Genomic DNA, 19,934 nt, shown 5'->3' on the forward strand with positions numbered 1-19,934 from the left:
ATGGTGCTTGTACGGGCTCAACTGCAACAACCTACCTACCATATCTCCAAGCACCGACCCAAACCCGCGTGCATCGCTTCCCTCTCGGCGCTCATGTCAAGAAGGAGAGATTCGTTTGCTTGATCTCTACCAAGACCTTGGATGGCGGACACACACCTGCTCTGACTCACTCTCTCGCTCGGGCCTGGGCTCCCCTTTCGCCATGCCACTTGCTGTGTAATATATATATATATATATATATATATATATATATATATATGTACTACTTACGAAGCTGACTTGCTCCTGGACTTAATACCTAAGTACACGGGGCTTTACAGTGAGCGGGGCTCTGAGGTTTTCTGACCCAATCCTCTCTTTGCCCCGACCCCGCGGAAGTTTCAAAAGTCAGCCCTATGGAGATGACGATCACTGCCTGGGAGGGGTCGGTGGCTGTTTGATTGTGGGGGAGGGGATGTAGCGGCGGGAGTGATCACAAGGATGCTCGGTTGTGGACCAGGTCATAGACGTTACATCACTAGTATGTAAATTAGAAAGATAACGAAAATCCATGTCATAACAATAGTCATCTCACGATCGGCGTTTCGGAATAACTTCGTACTTTTGCCATCAGGCATCGTAAAGTAACAGATCGTCAAGTGACAAAGGGAATGGATTTGCCTACGCCGCAAGGAGCGCGGAGCCGGCTTTCTCATCCGACAGCAGCTTCTTCAACGCCTTGACGGTAATCTCTAAAACCTCCTGGCTCCGTGATTTCTTCAGACACTCCTTCAATGCATCAACGCCTCCAGCTTCCTTAACCTTCTTGACTCCCCACTCGCCAACCTTCCCAGGCGCCGTCATGATGTTCAGAACGCACACCACACCCCGATGCCGCAGCTCCTCCTGATCCTCTTTGCACAGCCCAAGCAGGAGCGGCACGCCCCTATCCCTCTCCAAGATGACATTGACGGCAGTGTCCCACTCGGTAAGACTGGCAATCGCACCACCAGCCGCTCTCCTCGTCTCGAAATCCTCGGCGTCAGTCAAGGCGAGTAGGATGTGCATGCGTTGACTAGCCTGCTTTCCTCCATCTGCGAATTTGGCAACCCCTTCTGGAGCTTGCATCAAGTTACACATTAGCTCGACTGTTGCGCGGGTTACCATTTTATTGTTTGAGAGCAGAAGCTCCTCGATCTGTGGGAATGCGATGCGGACTATAGGGTTCCGGGCTGTGTCGTCGGTTGAGGCGAGATTGGTGAGCGCGAGGAGGGATTCGAAGACGGGGAGAAGATCTCGGTGTTCGACTGAGGGGTCGTCGCCGAGTATAAGCAGGAGTGGTCGGACGGCGGATGTCACTGATAATGGGTTGGAGCCCCCGAAGACGTGCTGAGGGTTCGTGGATATGAGAATGCGGGCCAGTGCGTGGGCTGTGGTGCGGCGTGCTGGGATGTTGTCGGCTGGGAAGACTGAGTATGCGTGTAGGAGAAGCTTCACGGCTCCTTGCTGTGCCATCTGCCCTCTGATCTTAGTGTTTTTGGAGAGCGAGTTGACTATCGAGACGACGAGCATCAAGGATGCAGCCGATCCATGCTGGCTGTGAGTGACTAGAACTGGAATAACCCCAGCGTCAAACACAGCTTTACAGCGTTTTGAAACGTGATCGTCGTCGTTAATAGGATCTTCTGACGTTGTCGATTTTGTGGCGTTGGCGTATGCTTTGAGCTGGCTCATCCGTTTCTGTTCATCCGAAAGCGCTGGCAGATAAGTTGTCAGATTGACCAGGATAGTGAGAGCTCCATAGGTTGCAGGTGACTTGGCAGGTGCTTCTCCCAATGCCTTGACCAAAGTCTTCAGGAAAGGTTGATCCGAAGCCAGACTTTCCTTAACTTTTGGTTGCAAGGAGGCATAAGCCAAGCCTTCTATTGAGCTGTTCTGCGAGCTAGTTGTGGATAGCATAGTCTTGAACATGTCTGAGAGTTCTTCGATACTGGTGGTCGCTGGCTGTATACGCTCCTCTTCTCCAGCACTCGGGGCCGATGGAACAGCCTTCAATCCTGAAGTTAGTTAGAATACGGGTTTGGAGTTCGCGAAGATTTGTATCAATAAATTAGCAAAACTAATTGCGATGGAAATGCTTACCTGCAGCTTAGCCAGGACAACCGCTGCTAAATTTCTGACTTCTTCGGAATGCATTCTTTGCTGAATGGAGCCGTCTTCTACAAATTTTTTTCTTTCTGGTGAAGACACGTCGACGGGAGCAGAAGGAGAACTGTTGACGATCTCGTCCAGCCACTCGGAACAGTACTTCTTGATCGCCTCCCGAGAGGGCGTGTTCATACAGGCAGCGTTCAACATCTCTAAAGCAGCTTGCTCCACTTTCCTGCTCCTCCATTTTCTCATCATGAGAGGCCCAAGAGAAACGACAAACCCCTCACCCAAGAACAGGTCTGCGATGACATCTGGAACGATAGGAAATAGACAAGCGGCCACGGAGAAGGCAGTGATGAGGTCATCATAAGTGCCTTTGCTGACTTTTGTAGTGAAGAAACTCGACAGTGTCTTGATGCCTGTTTCGCCAGCAGCTTTCAGGTATGCTGAGGTAGTCAGAGTTGCGTGGCCCCGGACAGTTGGTGGATGCCTCATGTCCAAGTGACCCAAGATGGTGTCAATGCACTCTTCATCACACAACTTGTAAAGTGACTTGTGTGGCTCAGAAGATCTAGCAGCATCCGAGGAGTCCTCAGTGAGCAGTCTGGTAAGAGTATTCAGGTCTTTGCAAGTGTCCTCGTCCTCCCGGCCTCCCTCCATCAACCGAGCCAGAAGTAGCAGCGTCTGATCCTCCAGGGAGACATTGGTGCTTTTGACAGCATCTGCAGGTGGTGGAACACTGGGATCCATGTTGATTGCTTGAAGTTTGCCCGGTGGAGGAATGGAGTGTAGATGGCTTATCACGCTGTGGTGAAGGGCGGTTTGAGAGTTTATATAAGATCGGGTCACGAGACTAGGCGTCAAAATCGACAAGGATTAAGAACCTCACCTCGCGAAGGAGTCTGGACGAAAGGATGAAAGAACGACCTGGGACATGCTGAGTACTATGAACAAGAGATAAATCCAAGTCTACTGCCTAATTTCATCCAGCTAGACTGGCCATAGTCCATCGATAGCGAACTCGTGTTCTTTCGGGCACTAAAATTCAATATCGACATTTTACTTGTCCGATTTCACCGAATTCTCAACATTCTCCATCAGCTCCTCCAGTCCAGGAAGCTGATGTGCTTCTTGCTCCTCCAATATGAACGCGGTAGATGGATCAGAACATTATGAAGTCAAGGTCGGAGGTCAGCAAGCATATATAACCCCTGATACCTTTGTCTATCTATCTAATCTAACACTCATTGTAGCCGTCACGCCCGCCTTGCTCGTCGTCGTCATCGATACAAATCCGCATGCCTGGGCCCTCCTCTCACCCACCCTCCCGCTCTCCAAAGCAATAGCCAACATCCTCGTGTTCATAAATGCCCACCTGGCAGTCAATAATGCGAACCAAGTCGCTATCGTCGCGTCCCACTGCCACCGAGCCGCGTGGCTCTACCCGCACCCGGCCTCGACGTCGTCCTCTGAGGACGTTGAGATGAGCGACGATGCCGCCTCTTCGAACATCGACAACCCAAACAAATACAGACCCTTCGCCCTCGTCGAAGATATCCTGCTCAATTCGCTCCGCGAACTCATAGCTACGACGACGGAAAGCGATGTCGCGACAACCACCTCCACCCAGATGGCTGGAGCTCTGACGCTGGCCCTCTCCTATATCCACAAAGCGACGCAGCAGTTCTCCGGCATTGACACGGAATCTAAGCCTGCTACCGCCCCCAGTACCGAGAATGCCGACACCATACTTGGCCTGCAGAGTCGTATCCTCGTCGTCTCCGTCTCCGGAGACCTTGCCCACCAGTACATTCCCATAATGAACACCACGTTCGCAGCCCAGCGCCTGCGTATCCCCATTGATATCCTGAAGCTGGCCGGCGACACGGTTTTCCTCCAGCAGGCGTCCGACGCTACAAAGGGCGTCTACATGCAGTTGCGAAATCCACAAGGTTTGCTCCAGTACCTGATGATGGCATTCCTGCCCGACCAGGTGGCTCGCAAACACCTCGTTCCTCCAACGCAAGAGGTAGTAGACTTCCGAGCCGCCTGTTTCTGCCATCGGAAGGTGGTGGATATAGGCTATGTGTGCAGCATCTGCCTGAGCAGTAAGTGCCTCTCTTCCATCACCTGTTCCTCATTGACAACCTTGAAAGTCTTCTGCGTGCCGCCTGAAGGGGCGGTCTGCTTGACGTGCTCTGCGCCACTCAAGTTAGGTAATTATGGTGCAAATCCAGCCGTCATTCCGAGGAAGAAGAAGAAGAAAAAGAGGTTGAATGAAGGCGTAGAGACGGGGAGTGCGAGAGGGACACCAACACCGGGAGAGTAGATAGACTCATTCTGGGTATTACCAGTGTAGCAAAAATTCTTATACTTACCGAACCAAGGCTGTCAGTATCACACCCTACATATGTTTGATTCGGCCGCGAAAGTCATCATCGGTCCGTGGCACCGATTCACCCTTTGAATTAAATGTCACGCTATGAAGATATACGAGACCGGAGATTATCGGAATGTAATGGATACTTAGGTCTTGATTGAGCGCGCAGAGCAACCACGAGAATGCGTCCCCATTGAAAAAAAGACAATCTTCTAGGTGATATCTGTAGGACATCTGCCTCTGACTCCTGAATCGCCGCCCTGGCCATGACGGCACCGTATGATGTATCCATTCCCGCAGAGTGCTCGCGATGCCATTCTTTGTAGCAAATACCTCAGCCGTCAGTCATTACTTCGTGAATAGGAAGCCGGTTGCACTCTACCAAACGCCGCGCTAACATAGGAGGTGATATTCTACCAACAGCCCCAAAGACGAGGACTTAAGTGAAAGGACTCACTCATCAGTCGACTCGAATCTTTCTTCCTCCTTGTACAACGCTTCCGTGATCACCGAGTCTCGACATGACACATTTGGCTTCTCTTTCCCTCGAGTGCATGGAAGCCAAGGCGAAAGAGTCCGTGTTATGTGCAAAGTGTAGGAAGTATCCGCCTGGAGTCTTCTTGACAGCCATCACACCAATGGCGCCTGATGAGTTGCTTCCAGCGACACCTGGGTGGCTCATGAAGTCGGCTTGTACAAACGAAATCATAGCCTCTTCCTCAGTAGCCTCAATGTCTGCACCGCCCTCAGCGCGTCTAGTGTTGTGATAGAGTCTTTCTGCACACTTCTGAGATGCCATGGTAGTTGCCATGTGTTCACCGGTTCCGCTCGTCACGGCTGCTACAGCAACTTCTTCCTCGTCTCTATCATCAGCAGGGATAACAGCGCTGCCGATACCGACAAGAGCAGCGGGGCCCACCCGGCCACGGTGCTTCATGCCAATACCGCCAGACGACGAGCCTGCGGCAATGTGTCCAAACATATCGATGGCAATGGCACCGACAGTATCTGTGATGGAATCTTCATCTGCTCTCTTGAACGGTTTTGATGGAGATTCTGCGGTGCCCTCTTCGAAAAAGGCTCGAGATGGGGTAAAATCAGTCTCGGTATCACTAGTCGGAGATTGATAGCCATCACTGCTTCCGTTAGGGTTGTTAGAGGGTTCCTTTAGGAGGAACTCGCTTCTAGTAAGAGTGACGTCTGGGGGGCTCTTGTGTAATTCGCCATTTGGACCGAGCAACGAGTGGGTGCGTCGCTCTTCACCATAACGCGGACGCTTTGCAGGTTGCCCAGTGGGAGACTTGCCACGAGCACGAGTGTTGGATAAGGGGAATGCCGAAGGGCTTGGGGAGCGGAGGGCAGGACATGGATCCTGGGAGCAAAGCTCTCGGCTTGCAGTGAGAGCTGGGGTGACCTGAGGAGAACTTGAGGGTGAGTCTGGTTGACCCTCATTCCATGTGCCATTCAAGATCGCTAGAGTGTGGTCTCGTCGTTGCTTTGCCCGAATACGCTCTTCGTACTCAAAGTCTAGCTTCTCTTCCTCGGCTTGACTACTGTTCGCGCTTGAACCAGGGGTCCCACGTCCACCACTCTCGACACGTCTCAGATCTTCACGCCATCTTACATAGCGGTCTCTGGCATTTCGAGAAACCAGCATCTCATGTGGAACAACAGGAATTCCATGTTCCCAAGCAAAGTCGGTAGCGCCTTGACCGACCAAAAGATTAGGTGGGACTCTCCGGAGAGATAGCGGCCTGCTGGAGGCGTCAAGAATCGATCGGGCCAAGTGGATCGGATTTTTTATTTCTGTGATACTCGTTGAGATTTGGGTCCGGAGATTTTACATGGGCAAACTACTTACGAGCTGTAGCTCCACAAGCACCACTTCGACCCAGATAGTCAACAATGGTAGCATCACACTCGACCACTCCGTCGATTGCCAAATTGCTGCCATAGCCAGCGTTTGTTATTTCTTTATCTTCAAGGACCTTGATAGCAGCTTCGACAGCATCAACGGCAGTCCCGCCAGCATTCAGCACACGCATGGCCATCCGAGCCGCACTGCAGAAAATTCAGTTGATTGTTCAAGATGTGACTCACCGAGGCTTTCTGAGTGGCCCATACCTGTCGCATGCGCCGAGATGTATGTGCTCGTTCGTGGTACTATGGTAGCCTGCTCCCGCGTGGACGAATATCGCTGCAACATTAGCTTGAGGGTTTGACGATTGGCCTCTTCTGAACAGTCTCTCGGCCGCTCCATCAGTTTCTGGAGCCAGGTTCATTGTGTCTAAAAGCGGAATTTTGGAGGATCCGAGAGTTTGAATTATTTCTAGTCCTTTCTGGAAACCTAGCTTGGTCGCAGATCGAGAACGAGCAATACCAATGTATTGGTCTTGAGGCCTGGAGGAGAACGACTGCCTCAGGCTATCTTTGATCCTTCGAAGTTGGGCTCGCGCAGCTTCCAAGGTTGTAGAGGATTGCGAGTGTTGATGTCGTGAGTCGAAGTGTGGCATGGAAATTGTAGATCAAGTAGAGGGAGGATATGTGCGGCGGAGATGAACTAGGATGCAATCGAAGGAAGTAGGTTACTATCCTCGTGCATTTGGGGTGACTGAGCTTGGCCTCGTTCGAGAAGTAGAATGTGGTGGAGAGGCGCTGTGTTGATATGAAGGGACGAAGATACACCCTTTTTTGGGGTAGTTCGGAATGGGTGTTGAAGGAATTCTAGGAATAATTTTGGAGATGTTCAGTCTCCGAGGCGCAGAGGTCGTTGATGTTTTCCACAATAAGGAAGCCGAGAGGACTTGCAGAAGGCGATGATCAATTTGGAGAAATCTAGAGAACTTTACTACTATCAGCATGAGCAATTCATCCAGTGAGTTCTGAGCTCAACGTACCGAAGGGCGATACTTCTCATATCAAGTGAAGAGTAGGACAGCTAGGATTTATGAGCCTCGCTCCTGGGCGAGCTCAGATACAACCAGAATTTGAGGTGCGTGAAAACGATGGGACAGGATCCAGCAGACTTTTGCAGACACTCAGGATCCCCAAAGCCAATATAACAAATGACTTCTTGTGAGTAAGTAGAGACTGTATAGAAGGAAGGATATGGGGTGGTGATGTTGAGAATTGGAATGGATGGCTGTCGAGGAAGAACATGGGTCGAAGGAAAGAAGCCCGCCAATGCTAGTCTACCAAGTCTACGAGGTAGTCGCGACGCATCTTTTTAGACTACCTTGCCTATTATTACCCTCTGCCGAACAAGGAAGGAAGCACAACCCTTGGAGTGAAAGTCGACCAGATATTGTCACGTGGCTGGACTCAATCCCTACCACTCCACTCCACTCCACTCCACTCCACTCCACTCCAAAGAATGTCGGAGCGAGCGGCGGGGTCCCTCCGTAGAGCGATCCATCCTTAGCCAACCCGCTGCCACCGTCATCACACTACCTACACTACACACTGCACACCACGCGGTTCTCGAAGCTTTATTTGCATGACAGGACAGAAACACAATTAACTGACTGTACAACCTCGGAATCAACGGCCTGAGCTTCATCTTAGAGCTGTCGCTTAATATCTCCGAAGAGCTCCAGGTGTGCCGCGCAGCCTTCACTTCAGGATGGCTTCCCACACTCCGGCCGTTGTCATGGACAAGTAGGTGGCTCCCTACCCAGAAAGCTGCACTTCCTCAGAGGATGATGCGTGGATCTTGCTTGGCCCTCCGTTGAAGCTGACATGGTATTTCCAGCGGTACCGGTTTCTCTAAGCTTGGTAAGTGCTCTGCGGCAGCATTGGCCTCTTTCGCAAGCTGACAAGCACCCAGGCTTCGCAGGCAACGATTCTCCCTCCTTCGTTTTCCCGACTGCGATTGCAACGAAAGGCCCGGCCGGTAGTGCAGGTGGAGGCTCTGGATCCGGGCGGCCGGCCGTGGCCAACAAGCCTTCGTATCTGACCGGAGGAGCTGGACAAGGTGGCCATCTGAATATGAAGCGTGGTACCGAGGACTTGGACTTCTTTATTGGTGATGAAGCGCTTACTGCAGCCAATGGCCCCGGTATGTTCAAGCATCATTCTTGCATGGAACTTGCTGAGTAGGTCAGGCTACAATATCAACTATCCCATCCGTCATGGTCAAGTTGAGAATTGGGTAAAGAAATATGTCTGCCCCATATCAATATACATGGAGTAACATTCGTAGGATCATATGGAGAGGTTCTGGTCAAACTCCATATTTAAGTACCTTCGAGTAGAACCGGAAGATCATTACTTCCTACTGACAGAGCCCGTAAGTCCTGCCCCATCCGGGGATTAGGACGTCTATTGACACCAGCATCAGCCTCTCAACCCCCCCGAGAACCGCGAGAACACCGCCGAAATCATGTTCGAGTCTTTTAACTGTGCTGGACTCTACATTGCGGTGCAAGCAGTGCTAGCTCTGGCAGCTTCTTGGACATCATCGAAGGTGTCCGATCGGTCTCTGACAGGAACAGTTATTGACTCTGGAGATGGTGTCACTCACGTTATTCCAGTTGCTGAAGGCTACGTTATTGGATCTTCTATTAAGTCCATTCCAATCGCCGGACGAGACATTACCTACTTTGTCCAGTCCCTACTCCGCGACAGAGGCGAGCCCGACTCGTCTTTGAAGACCGCTGGTGAGATCAAGGAGGAGTACTGTTACGTCTGCCCAGATATCGTCAAGGAATTCTCCCGTTTTGACCGTGATCCTACACGTTTTGCAAAGCATCAAGTCACACAGCCAGGTGGTCGCAAAGTCACAGTCGATGTTGGCTACGAGCGATTCCTCGCCCCAGAAATCTTCTTCAACCCTGAAATCTACTCCTCCGACTTTTTGACTCCTCTCCCAACCGTAGTTGATGGTGTCATCCAATCGTCTCCTATCGATGTGCGCCGAGGTCTATACAAGAACATTGTTCTTTCTGGGGGAAGTACTTTGTACAAGGACTTCGGCCGCAGATTACAGCGTGACATCAAGCACCTCGTCGATGACAGAATCAGAGCAAGTGAGGCCAAAAGTGGTGGTGCACGAAGTGGTGGTTTGGAAGTGCAGGTCATCTCGCACAAGCGACAACGGCATGGTCCGTGGTTTGGTGGAAGTTTGCTCGGCCAAACCCCCGAATTCCGAAGCTACTGTCACACAAAAGCTGGTAAGTACTCCTGGCTTGATTGGATAGGATTTTGCTGATACGATTTTTCAGAGTACGAGGAGATTGGTCCATCGATTGTTCGGCGATTTGCATTGTTGGGTGGTCCAGGTGGATCATAATGAGTGGAATGAGTAATTGGTGGAGTTTGTGGGATGCAGAGAGAGTCGACCCGAGAACGAAAATGATAGATTTGAGAGCAAAAAGTCATGAATATAAAAACGTTCCATCCACCGCAAACGTCCAAATCGAAACAGTGGCGCCATAAAACCGTGATAGTCTCTCCCTACATCCAGGACCAGGCCATACTGGCCAATTTTGCAAAAGAAGAAGCTTCCATTGGAAACCCCGGGAATTGAGCCCGAGGTGGGGCTCGAACCCACGACCTTGAGGTGATCTATATATGTGTTATAAGAGCCACACGCTCTACCGATTGAGCTACCCGGGCAGGGTGCTTGATGGATGGCATGGGAGTTGTTAGGGTACTTGTTCCAAGCAAAAATTTTCGGTGGGGGAGTTAAGGATTTTCTTCGGCTACGCCCTTGGTGGGGACTCGCTACTACAAGGGTTGCATGCTGACACCCGATACTAATATGTGACTTGCTTGACAATGACTGAAAGGGAGGATTGTAAGTCATCAGATATAAGAAGAATCTTCTCTCAGGAGGCCGGTGATGTGCTGCCATTCTTTTTTTCTTTTTTTTTTTTCAAGCGAGGTAAAAGTTCAGCCGAATCTCCTACCTAACCCCAGGTTATTTACCCCTTCTCCCCCGCCTCTACGTACAGATATTTCAGAACATTTTTTTTTTTTTAAAATGGATCATCCCGGTGCTCGAAAGCTGTGAATACGGATAGCGATCAAAAAAAAAAAAATCAGCTTCATGCTAGATCCACTTCTACGGGGCTTTCTTTCTACATCTTGTTTGTCCACGCTCAGAGCGCGCGAGGAGAATAAAGCGTCCGCATGCTGGTATATATATATATGACCCTCAGATAACGGCAACGACGGGGGCTGTGATGGAGAACAACAACGGCGACCTTAACTGACGAGGCACTGTTGTAATTAAGGTAAGATTAGGTAGTCAGAAGCTGGCTGCTTGTCAGTTAGTGACACGGCTTTTGTTTTCAAGAGAATTTTCAGACTTTGCAACTGCATCTTACAACGTGGAATTTCGATTTCGGGGACGGGTTTAGGTTACAAACGACGTTCTTGCCTTTTCGGCGCTGGGCTTCGGATAGCAACAACCTCGAGCCTGGATATGCTGGCCTGGACATTATATACCAAATAGATATTGAGAGACTTGTATTATTACACTATAGAGACACATGGCTATCGCATGGCATCTAACCTACCCGTTTCACAGCATTGAGCGATTGATTTGCTGGCTGCAATGCAAATCTGTAGTGCAGCATATCGGGTTTTCTAATTTCGAGATACTCGTGAGGGAGATAAAGCTTCGAGCGATTGGTTGTTTGAAACTTTGGGAACATCTTCTGGTAGTACCTATTTTGATCAGCATCGAGAGGATACTAAAGTGTAGTAGAGCAGCCATATGCCGATTGATTGATGTAGAGTGCGATCTAGGGTCGGCCTGCATTCGGTTTGGGTCATCATGGCACGGATAGCCATAGCTACGAGCATGAGCTGAAGCTGAAGAGAGTATGTGCGTGGGTGGTAGAATCAGTCATTCACTACTTGCCTTTGTGTTGCTGCCTAGTCTGATCAGAATTCTCTTAGGGAGACGAGGCGAAATATACGAAGCCGAACTCGTGAATCTCCCTCTTATAAACAAGAACGCCGAACAACAACACCATATCTTCGAAGATCGAACCTCCGAGCTCTCGTTCTTCACAACTTCAGATAACCTCTGAGAGAGACTCGTATCGTACCTGGTAAGCGGAGCTCTGCTACCGAGTGCAGTTAATTCGGTACTGACAGCACTATACAGAACAATAGACGACCTACGGCAACATGCAACTCTACCAAAGTGAGAATTTATTCTTGTTAACACTCAATACCTTTACTGACCCCGGCAGTGCTCACCGAAAAATGGCGCGCCATCATGACCATGATAGAGATGACCCTCCTCCTGTTCCAACTCTTTGGCTTCTACCTGTAGTAGGTCTTCCCTTGTTAATACCCCCTCTCTTCGATTGTTTGCAAGGTAGATCTGTCGAGGCTCGACAATTTCTTTTTTCAAGAATCGATCTCTCCTAGAGCATGTACCGAAGCAGTTTTGGTAAATTGGAGGCCTTAACGATGACAGAATACTGATACTGACCTAATGATCTCCGTAGCTCTCCCACCTCGATCTGCTTCAAGATGCAGTTCTCCGTCATCCTACTCGCCCTCGCAACCTACACTTCCCCCCCTGAGCCCGTCGGTTCCTCCCTCTCCGATTTCAAGGACCGCGTCTTCAAGAACTCCCCCGCATCTGCTGCTTTTTTGGTCATGGCAGTCATCCAATTTAAGTTGTTTCAGCGCGTGCTTCGCTTCGAACGTATCAAAGCTATCAAGAGTAAATACGGCTACACGGAGGACTCGGCTACATGGAAAGACATGACGATCGACCAAGCCCAGGAGATCGAGAGAAACATTGCCGAGTGGGAGTTCCCAAGACTGTTCCAGTTCGCCTGGGTGTCCGGATTGTTACGTGCTTTGACGAATCCTGGTGTTTCTCGTGCACTTATAAAATCGGGATATATGGTCAACCTTGATCAGATGTAAGTACTATTGCTTAGAATATCTTCGGATATCTTGTCCTTACCTTGTGAAACAACTGTTGATTCTCTGTCATCTAGGATAGAACATAATCGCTTGCAGACAACCATCTATATGATGTCCGGTATGATGGCTTATAGAATTGGCTCTCGGAATCATAGCCTGATCATCTCCCGTATCAACGAGCATCACCATCGCTACGGAAAATGGATAAACAGCGACGATGTCCTATATCTCATCATCCACTTCGCTATGGCACCCGTCTCATGGATCAATAAGTTCGGATACCGTTCGCTCGAAGGATTCGAGGTCGATGCTCTGTAAGTATCTACCTACCTTACTCGACTAGCTCTTCGAAGGCTAACAATCTCAAGGCGGATTCTCTGGCGTGAGCTCGGTTGCCGTATGGGTGTCAAGTGCATCCCAGAGACCCTCGACCAGGCTAAGGAGTGGCGCACAGTAAGTTGTCTCTGATCAACTCAAAAGGTCGCTAACCATTGCAGAAATTTGAGGAGACATCCCGTTGGCGTGCGGATACAAACCAGACAGCTGGAATGGCCTTGATGAACCAGATCATGTGGAGCGTTCCATCCATGCTCAAACCCTTGACCAGAAAGATCCTCGTCTCAATCCTTGATTGGGATGTCGGTAGGTGCTGGATGCCACACACTTCCTGACTCTTCAACAATGTTTCCGCTCTGCCGGTATAGGTCCTAACTTCTGAACAGTCCATTTTTGCCAATTTGAAAAGCTGGGCCGATCTTTGACTCTCCGAAGCACCGCTTTTTCTTTCTTCCGTCTCTGCGGCTTCTGCATTCGCGAATTCGGTGCGCCACGCTACGGTCCTTACAAGCGAGTTCCTGACGGACCCAACAAGAATGTAAGGCTACCTCCTCCTCCTCTATTGAAGCTCCACGCTAACGTCTCTCAAGGGTCTTATCAACTTTGGCCACACCCCCTACGATACGCTACCCTTCTTCCAAGAGCGAAGCCTGTGGAACCTTTATGGATATGGAGCCCTCCTTAGACGTGCTTTTGATATCCCGCTGCCTAGCCCTAGGTTCTACTCTGGTGGCATAGCCATTGAGTCCATGGGCGCACCCCAGGACTCGGCCGAAACCCAAGCCATGGTCGATGAGAAAGTCCGCGAGAACGCCGCCGTCCTCGAACAGGCTCCCTACGGATACCGCCCTGCAATCGGGTACCAAGCCGGTCGACTTCTCCGCCCAGTCGACGGTCCCTCATACGGTCTGGATATGAACACTTTCCCTGAATTGACTATCTTGATCCCCGCTTCGACTGAACGCTTCGAGAATAAATTCCAGCGCCGAGCCCTGGGTTTCCTCGAAGATTAATACCATCGACAGGCTAGAAGATGTCGTTGCCTTTGACGATGGCGAGATCGCTGCCCCTGAGGTCGAAGATATCCACGATTCTTCCAGCATGGTCCTAGTTTCTGCTTGATCTCGGTTTCATTTCTGAGCTCCTCTGTATTTTGAGCGTCAGTCGGATTTGCCGTCATGGCGGTTGCACAATGATGATAGCGTTTTTTTTTTATGCGATTTAGTGGCTCTCTCTGGCATACTCTTCGTCTGTCTGCTGCTACCGTAAGTATCACGAAAACGAAGGAAAATACAAACATGACCAATGGCCCAAGTCCAGATTAGATTTCTGCAAATGCTCGTGATCTGTGAAGAGAAGTTGGTCAGCAGCCATGAATGGATGCATAATTGATGCAGGCCAGCTTGTCACCCTTTTCTGCTCTCCCTCTCCGATCCCCGCTGGGACTAGCGCATCGCTGCCCTTACAGTGACCCTTACAGTGAAGTAAAGTACTTACCTAAGTACCTGTAGCCAACAACATCAGACCAAATCAGGCAGCTCGTCCATCTCGTATTCAGAGGATCTTGGTCCCGCCAGTGACGGATCATCGACGTCTTCAAACCTGGAAGTTAGAAGAAAGCGGAGACAAATTCGCGCATCCTTCGGATCAAGGGTAACTTACGTACCTAGTACCTACATCTGCCAATGCATGAAGGCAAGCTGGTACGGCAATTGATCGCCTGTGCCGGTGAGGAAGAGCGGCCCAGGCGATTATGTGTATATATATATATATATATATGTATATATTATATATATATACACATGCATATCCATCCCCGCAATCAACCAGCTTCCTCGGCATCTTCTTCAGGAGAATGATCAATGATCAACGGATGAGGGCTTTGGGCTTTTGGTCTTTGGTTTGTTTGCTTTGAAACCGAGACTGGCACTGGGACTTGGACTTAGACCCGGGATGATTCAAGGGTCACGGGACCTGGAAATTCCTGGAACTGGTTGGTTTGACTTGAGGCCAAGAAGTCAAGTAAATAGTGAAAGTTCCAGCGAGTACCCGAGCTCTTGATCGGCGTGAGGGTCACAGGTGGGAGTTTTCTGGGACTTGAAAGTGGCGTGTTTTTATCTCCAGGTGAATATAAGACCGCGGGTCTCCCTCCCTCCTCCTTTCTTTGCCCGTCATCTCCCTCTTCCATCCAAAACAAACACAGGTGACAAGTACAGCTTCCTCACTTTCCAGTTCTACTTTCAACGCAAGCACAAACGACAAGCAGATACAACAAGACAATCATAATGGCAATGGCACCAACTATTCCAACTGAGCAATGGGCCCAAGTGGTCGAGGCCACTGGAAAGCGTAAGTGGACCAACCTTACTACCTAGGCTTCACATATAATTTCATCATATCAAGAGCTCCAACTCCAATAGCAATAGCTGACTCTTCCCAGCCGTCGTCTACAAGCGGATCCCCGTTCAGAAGCCAGGTCCAGATGAGGTTCTCATCAACATCAAGTACTCGGGTGTATGCCACACTGACCTTCACGCCGTGAACGGTGACTGGCCTCTCGCGGTCAAGCTTCCGCTGGTCGGCGGTCACGAAGGTGCTGGCATCGTCGTTGCCCTGGGAAGCCAGGTCCACGATGTCAAGATCGGTGACTACGCTGGTGTGAAGGTATGACCTGGTTTCCCTCTCACATTTTTGAGCATGCTGACAGACTCCAAGTGGGTCAACGGATCTTGCCTCGCGTGTGACTTCTGCCAAAGATCCGATGAGCCGCTCTGCGCAGAAGTTCTCCTCTCCGGCTACACAGTCGACGGCACCTTCCAGGAGTACTGCATCGCCAAGGCTGCTCACATTGCCCGCATCCCCAAGGAGTGTGACCTCGAGGCCATCGCCCCCGTTCTCTGTGCCGGCATCACCGTCTACAAGGGACTGAAGGAGTCCCAAGCCCGACCCGGACAGACCGTAGCCATCGTCGGCGCTGGTGGTGGCCTGGGATCGCTGGCCTGCCAGTATGCCAAAGCCATGGGTCTCCGCATCATTGCCATCGACGGCGGTAAGGAGAAGAAAGAGATGACCGCCAGCCTGGGTGCCGACGCCTTCGTCGACTTCCAGACCAGCAAGGACTTGGTGGCCGACGTCAAGGCTGCCACTGCCGATGGCCTTGGACCCCACGCCGTCATCTTGGTCGCCGTCAGCGAAAAGCCCTTCCAACAAGCTGCCGAGGTCTTGCTTCCTTCCTTCCTTCCTTCCTTCCTTCCTTCCTCCCTCCCTTCCCTCCTCACCTCCTCACCTCCTTCTTTCCTTCCTCTCTTGCAGCCGATGAACCATTTTGCTGATGAACTAAAAAAATAGTACGTCCGCCCACGTGGTACTGTTGTGGCCATCGGCCTCCCCGCCGGCGCTTACCTCCGAGCACCCGTATTCGAGTCCGTGGTCAAGATGATCACCATCAAGGGCTCGTACGTGGGAAACAGAGCCGACTCCGCCGAGGCCATTGAGTTCTTCAGACGTGGCTTGATCAAGGCGCCCTACAATTCTATCGGCATGAGCCAGCTCCAGAAGGTTTACGACATGATGTACGCACCCACCCTTTCTCCCCCCTTCCCCCGGCAAGAGAAAGCAGAAAAAGTCACAAACAACTAACTCCACATTCCCAGGCGCGAAGGCAAGATCGCCGGACGATACGTCGTCGACACCTCCAAGTAAAGGACCTCCAAGTAAAGGCGAGATATTCCCGGGTGGATGGATGGATGGATGGATGTAACAAAAGATGATACCGATCTCCCCCCTCCCCTCAACAAAAAAAAAAAAAAAAAAAAAAAAAAGAGAGACCTCGATGATGGGATGATGGACCTCCGGGGTTGGGAAATTGCTGGTTTTTGCTTCTGAGATCCGATGATTATTAGGGTTCGCCTGTACATAGGTTTCGAGAACAGAATCTTCCACATCCAAGTCATGATTTGGATTCCGATCTTGATGGTGTGACGACGGCTTTGGTGATATGTTTGGATACTTACTTCTCTGCCTTTCTTTGCCTGTCCCACCCCACCCACTCACTCACTCGTCCTCAATAACTTATCTTCCCCAGTCCCGGTCCTACGGTCCATCCATCACTGCGTCTATCCGCACTACTCCTCTCAGACCCACCCAGCCACCCAGCCAACCAGCAACCCACCCGCCCATCAGCTCTTTTCTTTCTTCCTTCCTTCTCATTCCTCCCTGCTACGAGAAAAAGAAAAAAAAAAGACCTCGTTTCATCTCAGCCCAGATCAGCCGCACATATGTCTCACGATCAATATCAACCAAATCCAGACGGAGAATGGGAGACTAAGCCCCTCCCCAAAAGAGAGAGAGAAGGGATTGGAGTTGAGAGACGCAGAGAGAAAGGGTTTTTCATTTGCACCTCTTAAAAAGAACAACGCCCAATTCGCGCGCGCCCAGTCTCCATAGTCCTTATCCCATCGATGATTGCCCGTGCGGAAATATGTCACGAAAAAAAAAAAGACATATTTACAGATGCGGGAGAGGAAAGAAGAAAAAGGAAAAGAGAAGAGAGAGAGATGGATACCCCATGCCAGTGCTGTATGTCGTGCGCGTCTGTCTGTCCTTTTCCCTTCTCTCAGCTCAGCCCGCCCGCTAGGTCAAATGAAGAAACTAGAGAGAACCCAGTTATCAAAACGCCACGCCGTTCCGTCCTGTTCTTCAATGCATTCATGCTTGCGTCGATTGGAAAAGGCAAATGAAGGTCTCTTAAGTCAGGGAAGGAGGAGAGGATCCTCGGGAAGAAACGCGAAAGCTGGCAACGTTTCTCCCCTTCCTATTGTTGCGCGCAAAAGCCAGGAACTTTTCGTATCTCGAAATCAATTACTGGCGTTCTATACTCAAACAAGGCTGCTATACCTCAGGTGGAAGGCAGCGCAACGACACAGGCCTTTCAGTTATCGTAACGACCGTTGTTTAGGTCCTCGGTTTGGTGTTCATCGCCATCGTGATGAAGCGTAACGGAATTGAATTCCTCAAAGGGGTCCAAAACCTCACCACCTGGGGTGGCTAGTCCAGAGTCAAGCGGTACTCCTTTCGCTACTGGAGTCATCGCTCTGCCTCCACTGATGTCCACACTCTCGCTTTCCTTAACATTTCGGAAGTTGACAGTGTCAATACCACGTCCTTGGTTTGGGATCATAGGTGGCTTCATATGTCGAATCAAAGCCCATTGCGTAGTTCGGAAGAATGGGTGAGTCTTGACATCTGAAGCACCAGCTCGGGCGCCAAGACGGCGGTTCTCATCCTTGATCAGAAGCTTCCTAATCAGAGATTTGCAAAGACTGCAAGTGCATTAGCAAGTCAGGTCCTCCACAAGCATAATCCTAGACTTACTTGGAGATTGGGGGAGATCCAGAAATCTCCGGAAAGGGTACATCGTCTCTCAAGATGTTGGCAAACGTAGCATTGCGGTTCTTTCCCTTGAAAGGAGTGGTCCCGAACAGCATCTCGTAGATCAATATGCCCAGCGTCCACCAGTCAACCGCACTTGTGTGTCCACACCCCTTGATCACCTCAGGTGCAATGTATTCTTCAGTACCAACAAACGAGTTCGTACGGAAGTTGTTTATGCAGGACTTCGTATCTATCGTGGGTAAGGAGTTGACATTTGCACCGTTTCGGCCTAGGATCATGGTTGGCTTTCCACCTGGGTCAGACTGCTTGGAAAGATCAAAGTCTGATAACATGATGTGTCCAGATTGATGAAGCAATATATCTGGTAATGTTAGCAAGCAACTGGTGGCCAGGAACAATGAGGGGACTTGCTCTCTGGCTTCAAATCTCTGTAGATGAACCCCATCAGATGCAAATACTCTAACGCTGCGGTGACTTCTGCCGCGTAGAATCTCGCATCATCCTCTGGTATGCACTTGCCAGGCCGGGTTTGCAGAGCTCGAAAGAATTCCCCACCACTGCAGTACTCCATACACAAGTACAGATGGTCCTCCGATTGGAAAGAGTGGAATAGAGTTACAATGAATGGATGGTTGCTTGTGGCTAGGATTTCCTGCTCCGCCAAAGCTCTCTTGATCTTGTTCCGCTTGATCATTTCCCTCTTGCTCAGTACTGCCAATTGTTAGTGTAAATTCTTCTGCCGATTTCTCCCTGGAAGCCTCATCACATACCCTTCATAGCATACAGCCTGCTGCTCTTCTTCTCCCGCACCAGATACACCTTCCCTACATCGCCCTTCCCAATCAACTTGATCTTGTCAAAGCTTCCTGGTCCAACCTCCACGTTCCGTACTTTGATGGAATTCGAACTGTACGTCCTTCTGAATGCCATGTTCCGCATGTTAGGTGGCTGCAGGTCTCCTAGGCTGTCTTGTGCTGCTATGCCGACTCCGGTGCCATTCGTCTTTGGATCAACCAATGATAACATGCTCGTGCTTGCATTTTGGGCCAATGGCTCCTTACCAAGCTCGGCAGTCGCAGGTCTGTCACCGCTCCCTTTAGATTTCGTAAAGAGCCCTTGGGCATTTGGAGCGCTGGCTACCCTCCTTAACTTCCGAGCCAGCTCCTCTTTCCCAGCTATTGTGGCCTGGTCGTTGGCACCCGAGACGGCATTACCTTGAAGCGACGGGGTATCTGGCGGACTCGGAGGAACCGAACCTTCGTTGTGATGTCGCAGCGCCGGAGGGCCTTGGTGTGCAAAGTATGGGTTGGCATGAGCCGTCGGGCTGAGTCCATCCTCCAACGGATTGCCCTCACTGGCCACCGTCGTCGACCGATTTCGTCCTGAGCCGGGGAAGAACTTGGATTGGCGGAATGAGCTCTTGCTCTCGGATTTCAGCGACCCATCCTTCTTCTCGTCACTGCTGTTGATGCGGAAGAAGTTCTTCAGCTTCTGCGGAAACGGGCTGTGGCCGTTGTGGTGCTTGTTCGACGACATTGAAAGGCCGGAGAAGGCTCTCTTCTCGTTGGGAAGAGAGTTCGGAGACGAGCCGTGGAATAGGGTTGTCATGGAGAAATCCGCAGCAGCGTTGACAGCAGCTGCAGCGCGGTGCTCGGGAATGAGACAGCCGTGGTAGTGAACGAAGGGAAAAGAGAAAGAGAGAGCTATGTAAGTAGTCGAAATGAATGGGGAGGTCGTCTTGTCGGCTTGTCGTCTTGGGGTTGGGGTGAGGGCCGGGGGGGTTGCCGTTGCCTCAAGT

The 19,934-nt window shown here is 50.6% G+C and overlaps 7 protein-coding genes across 7 annotated transcripts; 4 read left to right on the forward strand and 3 right to left on the reverse strand.

Moving 5' to 3' along the window:
* Window positions 1-660: 660 nt before the first annotated feature.
* Window positions 661-2,880, reverse strand: L3040_001474 (uncharacterized protein; the record flags this gene model as incomplete). Its single annotated transcript, XM_007293031.1, has 2 exons — window positions 661-2,028; window positions 2,122-2,880. The coding sequence occupies 2 exons, from the start codon at window positions 2,878-2,880 to the stop codon at window positions 661-663; spliced, it is 2,127 nt and encodes a 708-aa protein (XP_007293093.1).
* Window positions 2,881-3,274: 394 nt separating this feature from the next.
* L3040_001475 (uncharacterized protein) lies at window positions 3,275-4,459 on the forward strand (the record flags this gene model as incomplete). The annotated part of the gene is made up of 3 exons (XM_007293032.1): window positions 3,275-3,320; window positions 3,384-4,238; window positions 4,287-4,459. 3 exons carry the CDS (start codon window positions 3,275-3,277, stop codon window positions 4,457-4,459), a joined length of 1,074 nt encoding a protein of 357 aa, XP_007293094.1.
* A 511-nt stretch (window positions 4,460-4,970) lies between these two features.
* Window positions 4,971-6,792, reverse strand: L3040_001476 (uncharacterized protein; the record flags this gene model as incomplete). The annotated part of the gene is made up of 3 exons (XM_007293033.2): window positions 4,971-6,316; window positions 6,372-6,571; window positions 6,635-6,792. 3 exons carry the CDS (start codon window positions 6,790-6,792, stop codon window positions 4,971-4,973), a joined length of 1,704 nt encoding a protein of 567 aa, XP_007293095.2.
* Window positions 6,793-8,132: 1,340 nt separating this feature from the next.
* Window positions 8,133-9,800, forward strand: L3040_001477 (uncharacterized protein; the record flags this gene model as incomplete). Its single annotated transcript, XM_066156760.1, has 7 exons — window positions 8,133-8,167; window positions 8,262-8,284; window positions 8,337-8,567; window positions 8,614-8,660; window positions 8,712-8,798; window positions 8,850-9,681; window positions 9,733-9,800. 7 exons carry the CDS (start codon window positions 8,133-8,135, stop codon window positions 9,798-9,800), a joined length of 1,323 nt encoding a protein of 440 aa, XP_066012780.1.
* Window positions 9,801-11,650: 1,850 nt separating this feature from the next.
* Window positions 11,651-13,755, forward strand: L3040_001478 (uncharacterized protein; the record flags this gene model as incomplete). The annotated part of the gene is made up of 8 exons (XM_066156761.1): window positions 11,651-11,666; window positions 11,716-11,797; window positions 11,977-12,402; window positions 12,562-12,720; window positions 12,775-12,859; window positions 12,904-13,048; window positions 13,129-13,280; window positions 13,333-13,755. The coding sequence occupies 8 exons, from the start codon at window positions 11,651-11,653 to the stop codon at window positions 13,753-13,755; spliced, it is 1,488 nt and encodes a 495-aa protein (XP_066012781.1).
* A 1,272-nt stretch (window positions 13,756-15,027) lies between these two features.
* L3040_001479 (uncharacterized protein) lies at window positions 15,028-16,444 on the forward strand (the record flags this gene model as incomplete). Its single annotated transcript, XM_007293036.1, has 5 exons — window positions 15,028-15,091; window positions 15,183-15,406; window positions 15,458-15,961; window positions 16,091-16,314; window positions 16,396-16,444. 5 exons carry the CDS (start codon window positions 15,028-15,030, stop codon window positions 16,442-16,444), a joined length of 1,065 nt encoding a protein of 354 aa, XP_007293098.1.
* A 1,228-nt stretch (window positions 16,445-17,672) lies between these two features.
* On the reverse strand, window positions 17,673-19,744 carry L3040_001480 (uncharacterized protein; the record flags this gene model as incomplete). The annotated part of the gene is made up of 4 exons (XM_066156762.1): window positions 17,673-18,063; window positions 18,116-18,497; window positions 18,548-18,847; window positions 18,907-19,744. The coding sequence occupies 4 exons, from the start codon at window positions 19,742-19,744 to the stop codon at window positions 17,673-17,675; spliced, it is 1,911 nt and encodes a 636-aa protein (XP_066012782.1).
* Window positions 19,745-19,934: the final 190 nt, after the last annotated feature.

This window comes from Drepanopeziza brunnea (assembly GCF_022702325.1).
Source record: "Drepanopeziza brunnea f. sp. 'multigermtubi' strain 214-2 chromosome Unknown ctg2, whole genome shotgun sequence".
Taxonomy (NCBI): domain Eukaryota; kingdom Fungi; phylum Ascomycota; class Leotiomycetes; order Helotiales; family Drepanopezizaceae; genus Drepanopeziza; species Drepanopeziza brunnea.